Below are 11045 nucleotides of genomic sequence, written 5' to 3' on the forward strand. Positions count from 1 at the left end.
CTGGTTCTGTGAATAAAATCTGGTAAATGTGAGTAAAAACTTCTTAAATCTCCATTTTTGTAATAGAGTTCAGTTTGTTCCTCACGACATTGCAAAAGTTCCTTTTTTTAATCAAACATGCTTGTCAAGTGTAGTTTGTTGTTGTGTCTTTTCGCTACATGCACAAATTTACTGGAGCTGTTCTGTTTTAAAAACATGTTTGTTGTTGAACGTAAAGTTTTTAGGTAGTGTTAGCTAGCAGGCTAATGCTAAGTTGTCCCGGATGTGACGCCACGGTGGTTCGTTGAGTGGGCGGGGCCTGAGAGCGGAGAGGAATGTAAACAGCTAGCATGCTCGTTGAGCCGCCGCCGTCAGCGCACATCACACATCACACACAACCGTTCCTGGTGTCGGTAAGCAGCATCTGATCAAATCCACTGCTTGTTCTGAGGTGAAAGCGGAGCTCGGTGCCATAGTTCGGGTGGACTTGGTGTGTTTGTGGTACAACCGCTAACTTGTGTGAGTTAGCGCACACGGAGAGCTAGCACAGGTTTAGGCTAGCTTCAGGGAGTTGTTGTGTTGGAGCAGAAAGCTGCTTAAAGCTGAGTCGTCAGCTGTATGAAGGTGTTTCTGTCTGGTTTCTGCTGAGCTGGGTGTCGTTGTGAAGGACTAGAGTGTGGATAATACCACCAGCAGCGAGTACAGACAAGTTTTAGTGTGAATTAATGTGTGGTCTGTTCTCTGACTCAGCAGCGTTGTGGGAAACTTAAGCAGTTGTTTGTGTGACTAATGTCCTCAGTGACTGATCTCTGAGCTGTTTACTGAAACACTCTGTTCTCCAGTCTGACTGTTGGATGAACTTACACCCACATTTTCACACTTTTAACGAATAGAAAAAGTTGAAGGTGGCTCCAGAGTTAAGGTGTGGCAGCAGACAGTACTTTTACACAGGGCAGCAGGTTGGATGTCACTGAACAGATCATCTCTGCGAACTTACTGTTTGTTGTTTCACACTTTCACCCAGAGCAACAATAAAATACTTCAGATGTCTACAAAGAGACTGACAACAACCACAGACCCAGAGATCAGAAACATTTTAACTGCCGCTGTATTCTCACATTTCAATAACTGTATTTCACATTTGCATGAAACAGATTAATGTGATGTGTTCGTTAATGTGGTGACACAGTCTATGTTGTAATTTAGTCTTTTTGTGCTTGTTTGGTGTAATCCATTAACTGAATACTGAAGTTCTGTGAAATTACTATATTAGGAGGAATAATCGGAGGAATAAAAGGATTCTCTACAGCTAATACATAAAATGTTTTTCACTGTATATCATCTGGACCAACAATCTTATATCTGGGCTTTGGACAAGATATTTAAACATATGTAACTTTGGGCTCATACGATTAATAAATGAAATCAGCAGATTAATTGATAACACAAATAAATTCTCTCTAGACAGATTTTGGTCTCAGTGTGTGATTTGTCAAACAGTATCTTTAAATGTATTGTTCTTGTTTCTTCCTCAGATCTGACAGGAAGTCTGCTCACAGAAGACAAACCACTATAATCCTCCGTCCCTATCGGATAGTGAAGACTTTATCTGCCTTTTAGTATCAGTTTAATTAACGACAAGGGATTTGAGAAGTGCTGGAAAGTGCATCATGTTAAGTCTCAGATAAAAGGTGCATTTGTTTTGTAAAACCCTGAGCAGGCAGCAGGACCCTGACAGACAACAACATCATCTGGGTCTCTCCTCAGTGGACATGTTGGAGCTTTAGCTGCTGTTTGTAAACGTCTGACTGAAGCAAACATTAAGTCTGAAGCTGAGTTTGTCTGATGAAAGACGCAGTTTGTTGATTTTTATTTATCAGCACCTGTATAGAACGAGCAAGTGTTTGTTGCCTTGTTTTGTTTACTTCAATCGATCAGCTGACGATGGCGGAGTCCAGCTCAGAACCGAAATCAGCGGCAGACGTGCTGATCGAACACGGCAAAGAGAAACCAACCTTCAGCACAGAAACTTCCAAAGAATTCAGTGTAACCGTGGCAGCGGATGGCCCGGGTCGGACATTGGATTTGGACATCAGAGTTGAGGCCCAAAGCGGAAACAGTGATGGTCCTCTTCACGCCAAAGTCCAGAAAGAGGAGGAGACAACATCGACAGAGTCGTCACCTGAAAATGGGACAATAACCACCATCACCAAAGAAGAAGAATCTGTGTCTGTTCTGCTCAGACACATGAAGACCGAAGGAGGAGAGGATGGAGACCCGGGTAAGAGCCCAGACCAGGTCGTGAGTAAAATTAAGAAAGAAAAAAAAAAAGGACTTTTATCAGAGTAATTGAAATTATTAGTTTGTTATTTTTCAAGTTGATCTAGAAACGGTATCAATGTAATGATATGATCATCAGAACAGATTTTAGTTGCTCTAACGTTTCCTAGTCTTCATACAGACCCTGAAGATTTTCACCTGAAATGTGACTTTGTTGTAAAAAACAGGGACTTATTAGATTATTTTCCTGTATTATTAGAATTTATTGGTTTTACTCTCACACTGTGTAAAATTTGGATCTTTGACATTAATTTAAATGAATCCATGTGAGAAATTTAAAGGGGGAAGTACAAAGCTCTGACATCTTAAGGAATCAAAGGCCAAAATGTGTGTGAACCACCTTCATCTGTAATTTTTTACATGATGTTTTGATCTGAACAAAAGAAAATTAAATGAAAGGTAAAATACTTCAAATCTGAAATTTAGTGCAAATAAAAAAAAAAAACAGAAATGCTCCAGTACCTGATTTGTCTTCAGACCCACGAGGGCAAAGTTTGAGTAGACTGAAACTGAGTCTGAACAATGAGTTCAGATCTTATCATCGTTATGTCAACTGGTTCACCCAGCAAACATACATTTTACTGCTCTGTAGTTTTCTCAGGACCTCACAGAACTCTGGGTTTTGTCTGTACTACAGGTCTGGATCTGGACCTGGAGGAAAGCTCGTCTTTAGCTGGTGGCTCAGAAGACCAGCAGGAGTCCTCAGACTCTGCCTCCTTCTCCATTCCCAGTCTGGAGCTGTCAGACGGGGTCACAGCCACAGGAAACTCCCTGGACGTGGACGACGGCCTGTCCTCGTCCTACTCTGCTCTGGCTGCAGAGGTTTGCTCTCCATCCACAGAGGTTGCAAGTCTGAGGGACGACGAGATGCTGGAAGCAGCAGGTGAGGCGTCCCGGCAGGTTTTAGTCTCTCAGCTCAGCGAGGAGTTCAAAGATTTAAATAGTCATTAAATGTTCTGTTGTTACTTAACACGGCAGCGTCCACAGAAACGTTGAATAAATTAAATGATGACTGATTTAGACAAGTATAGTAAATAACATGTAAAATGACAATTTTCAGTTCAATTCAGTTTTATTTGTATAGCACCAATTCACAACAGAAGTCATCTCAAGGCACTTTACAGTGGAAGATTTAAGACCTTACAGAGTATAATTATACAAAAAATCATATAGAAAACCCAACAATCCCATTTGAGCAAAGCTTTAGGCAACAGTGGAGAGGAAAAACTCCCTTTAGAGGAAGAAACCTCCAGCAGAACCAGACTCAGGGTGGACAGGCCATCTGCCTTGACCGGATAAACAGCTCTAGGCCGAGGATTACCTGCAGAAAAGTACAGAGAGAGATAAGATTTCTTATTGTGAGTTAAACTCAGCATTGGACCATATTCACAAGATATTTAGTATACAGTTATATACATTTATGAGCTCTACTGTCAAAAATAAACCCAACAACAATGAGCAACATGGATGCTGTTAAAATATTCATTGAATATTAGTAATTTCTTTATTCAGTTTTTTTTTATTCCCAGAAAAATGATCTGTTATGTAAGTGCTGGCTGCAGATGCTCAGTTTATCTGCTTGTGTTCTAGCAGCAGGTTTCAGCTGTAGAGAAACATGATCTTACAGTGTTTTACATGCTGGTTCAGTTTATCTTCAGGAAGTTCCTCTAAAGGGAAAAACTCCCTTTAGAGGAAGAAACCTCCAGCAGAACCAGACTCATAGTGGGCGGCCATCTGCCTCGACCGGTTGGGGTGATATGGGGTGACCGCTTGGAAATGTATTCAACAATGTTTAAACAACAACTGCAGCACAGGAAAACTGTCTGTTGGTTTGTAGATTGTTGGTTTGTTGATTGATGGAGACAAAGACCATTACATTACATGTAATCTTGATCTCAGTCTGCTCCCTTTATCTGTCCTACCATCCACCAGGTGGCGCTGTTCCAGCAGCTGCCGTTGCTCCTCCTGCAGCCTCCACCTCTTCAGCTGCTGCAGCTCCTGAGTCCAGTCCGTCCATGCCGGCGTATTACCTGGTGAAGTGGATCACATGGAAGGAGAAGAAGACCCCCATCATCACTCAGAGTGAGAACGGACCCTGCCCCCTGCTGGCCATCATGAACACACTGTTTCTGCGCTGGAAGGTAAAACAGACAATGATGAAAGAAGTTCAGGAACAAGACTTTTCCTGATGCTGTTGTAGATTTTTTTAACACTTTAATTTGGTTCTGTGTTTCTGTGAGTGTGTGGTGAGAACAGAGAGTCTGGATGTGAGCAGACAGACCTGCAGATCCTGTGTTTACTGTTCACAACAGAACCTCCTGACTCGACTGACTGACCTGAGATGTTTGTTAGGATAAATTACGATTACAATAAATACAACACTAGTTAATTATAGGGCTGAATATCAGCTAAAAACCAATGTTGCACAAAATCCTCTCCTGGGCGTTCTGGGAGTCTCCTGCATGTTGTTCAGCCTGTAAACATTGATAATTCCTCTCTCCTATCATTTGGCTTTGTGCTCAGGGTTTTAGGTGAAGAAAGTTGCACTGTGCAGCGTTAGGAGGCCTTTATTTAACTCGGGGTGTGAGGTGTTCAGGGACAGTATAGAGGATGAAGTTGCTAATATTTGATGATTCAAAGCGACTGGTTGAATGTGTACTGTGTCAATGTCAGCTTGTTATTTTCAGACTGACTGTTAAGAACATTTTATCTTCAGAGTCAAAACAACAACAGGACTCTGATTAATCCTCACAGCTGTCCACAGTTGGTTTGGGTGAACTGGCCCTTTAATCCTGCTCCACAGACTTTTGACTTGGTCAAATCTGTGTGGAACTCTTTCGAAAGTGTATTTGTGTGTTTTCAGGCTAAACTTCCGGCTCAGACTGAAGTTGTCACCACTGAGGACCTGATGGCTCACCTGGGTAAGATTTCAGCCAATCAGCTGCTCAGTTCATGGTCAGGTATTATTGACTGATGTTATGACGCCAGGTGTAAAAATGAAAATGTGTTTTTTGTGTAGGTGAGTGTGTGTTGTCGGTCACACCCAGAGAGAAGGCTGACGGGATGGAGCTCAACTTCCAACAGGTGCAAACAGAGTTATAACTAATCATACTTAGTCTCAAAGTTCAAATCTTCTTTTCTTTTCAAATCATTTTAGGATTCTCGTATCACTGGTTTTTATTTTATAGCTGAAACACAAAGTGTAAAACCTTCACATCATTCAGTGAAGCTTTAGTCCAGGAACACTTTTGGTTTCTTAATGATTCATCAGGAATCTGCATGTTTGTTTGTTATGTGGTTATTTTTACTCTGTTCATGTTGTTGTATTCTCTTCCAGAGAACACGCCTACACACACACACACACACACACACACATTGTTTTCTGCAGAGCTTCTAACATCAACATTTACTCTGAATAGTGGAGCTCAACTTTAGTTTATTTTAAACATCCTCAGATGAACTCAAACTACCTGTGTAGGGGTGTTTGACCTGTGATGCTGTGTTTTCAGAACATGAGTGATGCCATGGCCGTGCTCCCCAAGCTGTCCACGGGTCTGGATGTTAACGTACGGTTCACTGGAGTCACAGACTTTGAATACACGCCCGAGTGCATTGTGTTTGACCTGCTGGACATCCCACTGTACCACGGCTGGCTGGTTGACCCACAGGTACACACACATACACCTGTGATGTTTAAATATGACCGAAATGACTGTTTACCTGTAACTGTTTAGTGTCTGTGGCTGAGAAATGGACTTAAACAGTTTAAGTCTGTCTGTTGTTTTGCGGATCCTGTGGTGGCAGCAGTTCAGATGAAAGATTAAAAATCTGCATTGAAGGAAAAGGCTTATTCTTTATTTCTCTTTTCCAAATTTCTGGTCATCTTGTTGTGGTGTGTGAGATAACGTAGTGTTTGTTCCTGTTACTGTCATAAATTCAATGAGTCCTGGACTGAAAACATTCAGTGAACTATGGTTGTGAAACAGCTCTTAAACTATAGTTAGATGTTCTGAAACCTGTCTTTAAAAGTCTCACACCTCACTTGTTGAGACCTGCAGAGCTCCTGAAACACACATGGTGAAACTTACTTTGTGAGATGGGGAAAGTCTGTTCAGGTCTGTTTTCTGCTCAGAACACCGTTTGAATTTGACTCTTCAATCTTTAAAAGTTTATTTCAGCTCACGGTAAAATAACTTGAAGCTGAGTTTAATAAGCAGTTTTAGTTTTGATCTCCAGGATTTTAACTTCCAGCTCACAGACAATGAGCTCATCATGGTGAAATACAATTATTATGATATCTACAGATACAGTTTTTCAACTAACAGAGAAGTAGCTGAAGTGACATTTTATTATTGAAAGCAGTAATTTTAAATCTCTGATGTTAGTTAATTTTCCTCCAACACGTCATGTTTTAATGTGATTCTCTGCCAGTTGCTGATCAGCAGACGTAACTTTACAGAAATGAAGTGAAATTGATCTGAAGGGAACTCCGTCTTTCATCTGTGTGGTAATTATCTGTTAATGTTTGTGTGTCAGAGTCCAGAGATGGTGGCCGCTGTGGGGAAACTGAGCTACAACCAGCTGGTGGAGAAAATCATCGACTACAAACACTCTGCCGACAGCAGCCGAGTCAGTGAAGGTAACACAGACATGTTTGAGCTGCATCTACAGAATGAACTCAAACCCCAAACTCTGATTAACATCCACACGTCAGTTTTCAGACAGCATGTTTGTATGAACTGTAGTTTCCTGGTTCCTACACATGCTGTGATTTTTTGATGCACAGTGTCTGTGTAGTGTCAGAAGAAGCTATTTCCCTCTAAAGAGCATGTTCTGAATTATGTCCCAATAAGGTAAAGGATATATGACGTCCAATATAACGTAGTATATGTCCTGTTCTGTTGGTTTGTGGTTGCAGGTCTGGTGGCGGAGCAGTTCTTGGAGTCGACGGCGACCCAGCTGTCGTATCACGGTCTCTGTGAACTCAACACGACGGCCAAAGAGGGAGAGATCTCCGTGTTCTTTAGAAACAACCACTTCAGCACGATGATCAAACACAAGGTGGAAACACACACGCTGACATAATGCTGTCTCTGACTGCTCCACCCTAAGGCCCCGTCTAACCCCAGCTCTCACCCCACCACCTCAGGGTCACCTGTACCTGCTGGTGACAGACCAGGGTTTCCTGCAGGAGGAGGGTTTGGTCTGGGAGTCTCTTCATAACGTCGAGGGTGACGGAAACTTCTGCGACTCAGACTTCAGGCTGTGTCATCCTCCTCAGAGAGCTCCGCCCACCTCCACCCTGCCCCCGACCGCCCAGGAGCAGCAGAGACAGATCGACCAGGTGAGGCAGACCGACCAGGTAACACAGGCTGATTAACTGATTAACGAATCACTGATTGATCCTGTGGTCGGTATCAGGACTACCTGGTGGCGGTGTCCCTGCAGCAGCAGCAGGGAGGGACCCCGGGGCCCCTCAGTGACCTGGAGTTGGCCCGACAGCTCCAGCAGGAGGAATACCAGCAACAGCAGCAACTGCAGCAACAGCAGCAGCAACAGGGATCAGTGCAGGCAACACAGCAGGTAACAGACAGGTCGTTTCTGACTCCACACGTTGCCTAAGGCAGGACCAGACTTTCTGTTCTGCTCTCTGGGTCCAATTACTACAGAGTGATGAAATCAGACTGTTAGGCTGACTTGATATGTGACGTTTGTCTGTTCTTCAGAAAAGATTATGATCATCACAGATTTACCTGTTGTTCACAGTCGGCCACGTCATGAGGTGTCTCAGAAAGCTGCAGGTGTCTCTAAAAGACCTTATAAACATGATGCAAAGTAAAATCACACGGTTGAACTGATGTTTCTCCATCAAAGCTTGTAGTCGGTGTGTTTAGTTATACAGTTGTGTTCAAAATAAAAGCTTCACTAAGCAGATTAATCACAATTTTTGGTAGAAAATAGATTTCTACTTGGTAAATTATGTCCTTGTAGGTGTAATATAAGGAATAGAAAACCAACAGACCCAACAGTCTTCACATGCATTCGTACTAATTAAATCAGGAATTGATTCAGTTAATGATTGACGTGTTCAAAATAAGAGTTATTCAAAATAACGGGCGGCCCTTCTTTAATTAAGGATGAAGGCAGCGAATGTTGCACATGCTGGTTATCGTGCGTTTGTCTGAAAGTCTGAGTGAAATGGTCGTTGTTCCAGATTAAGACTCAAACGTCCCATTCGAACAGCAGCTTGTTCCTTTAAGGCTGATCCTGGATCAGATCAGTGACTCCTGTTGTGTTGGGGTTTTTTGTGTTTGTTTGCAGGTCAGAGGTCAGGGGTCACAGACGAGCAGGAGACGAGAGAAAGACTCAGACTGTGTCCTCTTATAGACTCTTCTTCATCCTCATCATCGCCATCTTCTGTAACTGCGCCAAATGAGTCGAGGGTCTGCAGCCACTCAGTCAGCTCGACGCCAAACCCCAGTGCTTTGTCCAACAGGTGTAAATTTGTAAGAAATTACTATGGAGTCTGGTAGAACGCAGTAATTCTGTGTTCATAAAGGATTTTAAAGTGGGAATTAAAAGATTTATTCATTGTACAGAGAATAATTTAGTGATGTCTTACAGATCAGTTCTAAACCATTAATGACGTTTTGTTGTCAGGCTGCATGAAAAGTGGGAGCAGAAATAGTTAATTTCTGACAAAAAGAAACAGTTTTGATAATTGATTATTTCAATATTTGAAAAAGAAAAACTACATTACAGATTCAGAAAGTCCGTTTTTCTTTGTTTAATTAGTTGTAAACTGAACATTTGTCGACTTCCACTTTTCCTTTATTTACAGATCATTAATAATCAGATCATCTTTAATTATCAGATTAAAACTTAATTTCTGAAATTTTATTAATGATTTTGACCATTAATTAAAAGATGGTCACTTTGTTAATTCAGCAGCAGTGAAATCTGTTAATTAATCTTTAATTAAATGTTTTCATAACACCTAATGAAGTCAGTGGTTTTAGATATTAATCAGTCTTTAAAAACAGCTCTTCAGATTTTTTACCTGATGAAGTAATAAATTAATGGTTTATAACTGATCTTTAAAGCTTTGATAAATTATTTATTATCCATTAATAAATTAGTTAGAAAATGGCAGCACAACATGGTGAAGGACGACTATCTGGAATCTGTATTTCACTGATTTCAATGCCATAAAAACCTTTTTCTAATGGGACTGGTTTCACCAGAAGAGCTCAACACGAGCTGGATTTTACCATGAATTCTTCCTGTTATGTGACCAACTCTGGTGAAATCGATCCTTTTCAATAATCTACTTCAGTGCAGAGAAACTTTAAACCAGGACAGGAGCAGAAATCAGTACAAACCTTCAAACCTTCAGAGTTTTAATTCCCATTAATCATCAGTAGATTTGATTTGTATGGAAGCCCGAACCTGCCAGAAGAAATAAATCAGAGAGTACAAATGTATTTTCTGACACATTTCAATATTCGTATAAAACCTTTTGTCTTGTTAAAAGTTGTTAAATCCAAATTATGAGTTGTCAAATTATAAATTCTGATGTTTGAATTGAATGTGTTAAAATAGATTTTTTTTCTTATTTATTATTTCTCTTAATTTTTTCCTAAATCACAATGTTGTCAAATTATTACTTCATAATTATTTGGACTTCAAGCTGAATACAAAACTGAAACTAATGCAACCATGAGACTTGAGGTTTTTTCGCTCTGCTCCACGATGCTCTGCTACGCTCTGCACAGCTCTTCATGTATTTGTCACTTTTAAGTTGCAAAACATGGAAATTAAGAAGAAATCTATGAATCTCTGATGGGTTAGAAGAGCGAACTGTCTTCACGTTGCTGTCAGACACTGTACAGTAACGTTACACGAGCTGTACAACTGTTTGATTTATGTCAGAATTTAAACTTTTCCTGGTGTTAACGAGCCTCCGTACATTTGAAATGTGCTGCAGAAACTAATTAGAGATAAAACATGTTGTCACACTGGTCCTAAAAAGATGAACTGATGAACATTAAATGTGTGATATTTCACAGATGTTTAATTAAACATTACTCTGACTGCCCCACCCTAAGGCATTACATTACATTACTCCTGGTTTTATTATGACGTTTTCATCTTATCAGCAGAAACGATTTGTGGATTAAAAACTACAAATTACAAGCCACTGTAAATAAAACAGTGACGTAAAATGAAAATGTCCATTAACCAGTTGTTGTTTCAGAGGCAGGTCGAACATTCAGCGTTTCCGTTGTTTTCTTCTGTTGAACTGCTGACAGCTGAGCTTCAGTCGGTCTGATCGCTGCCACGCTCTTAACTTCATTTGTCACATTGTCAATAAAAACTAAATCCTCAACCGACGTCTCCTGGCACCGACTCGTTTCTTTGTTGTTGTTCTTGTTGTTTGGGTTTTGGTCAGAACATCGAGTGCGAGCTGCAGATCCTGTGACCATGGAAGGTAAATATCTATTTGATTTGAAATATGTTCTTTACTCTTCATTCTGAAAATGTAACATGGGAATTGTTTGTTTCCAGGCTGAGACGTGTTTTCACACCAGAAGAAAGAGACTCGGAGATTCTTCACTTGGACCAGATCAGAGAACAGGTGCAGCTTGACCAGGTAAATCTGTGAGAACAGATCTGAGACACACACAAACTCACCGAGTGTCTAAATACATAATGCAGTTGGTCCA

The 11045-nt window shown here is 40.9% G+C and overlaps 1 protein-coding gene across 1 annotated transcript; it reads left to right on the forward strand.

The window, feature by feature from the left end:
• The first annotated feature begins 279 nt into the window (after positions 1–279).
• mindy1 (MINDY lysine 48 deubiquitinase 1) lies at positions 280–10712 on the forward strand. The gene is made up of 12 exons (XM_026349765.1): positions 280–392; positions 1515–2260; positions 2957–3202; positions 4252–4460; positions 5183–5240; positions 5339–5403; positions 5829–5987; positions 6856–6958; positions 7238–7380; positions 7469–7663; positions 7741–7902; positions 8641–10712. The coding sequence occupies exons 2-12, from the start codon at positions 1924–1926 to the stop codon at positions 8704–8706; spliced, it is 1743 nt and encodes a 580-aa protein (XP_026205550.1). The 5' UTR covers positions 280–392; positions 1515–1923; the 3' UTR covers positions 8707–10712.
• Positions 10713–11045: the final 333 nt, after the last annotated feature.

This window comes from Anabas testudineus, chromosome 11 (assembly GCF_900324465.2).
Source record: "Anabas testudineus chromosome 11, fAnaTes1.2, whole genome shotgun sequence".
NCBI classification, from domain to species: domain Eukaryota; kingdom Metazoa; phylum Chordata; class Actinopteri; order Anabantiformes; family Anabantidae; genus Anabas; species Anabas testudineus.

What these genes read in the sequence shown, in the direction of transcription:
- mindy1 (XM_026349765.1), top strand. Translation starts at nt 1,924, where the DNA reads ATGGCGGAGTCCAGCTCAGAACCGAAATCAGCGGCAGACGTGCTGATC. An exon ending in GCTGGCTGGTTGACCCACAG is followed by an intron (nt 5,988 to 6,855) that starts GTACACACACAT and finishes TTTGTGTGTCAG; the next exon opens with AGTCCAGAGATGGTGGCCGC. An exon ending in CAGCAGCCGAGTCAGTGAAG is followed by an intron (nt 6,959 to 7,237) that starts GTAACACAGACA and finishes TTGTGGTTGCAG; the next exon opens with GTCTGGTGGCGGAGCAGTTC.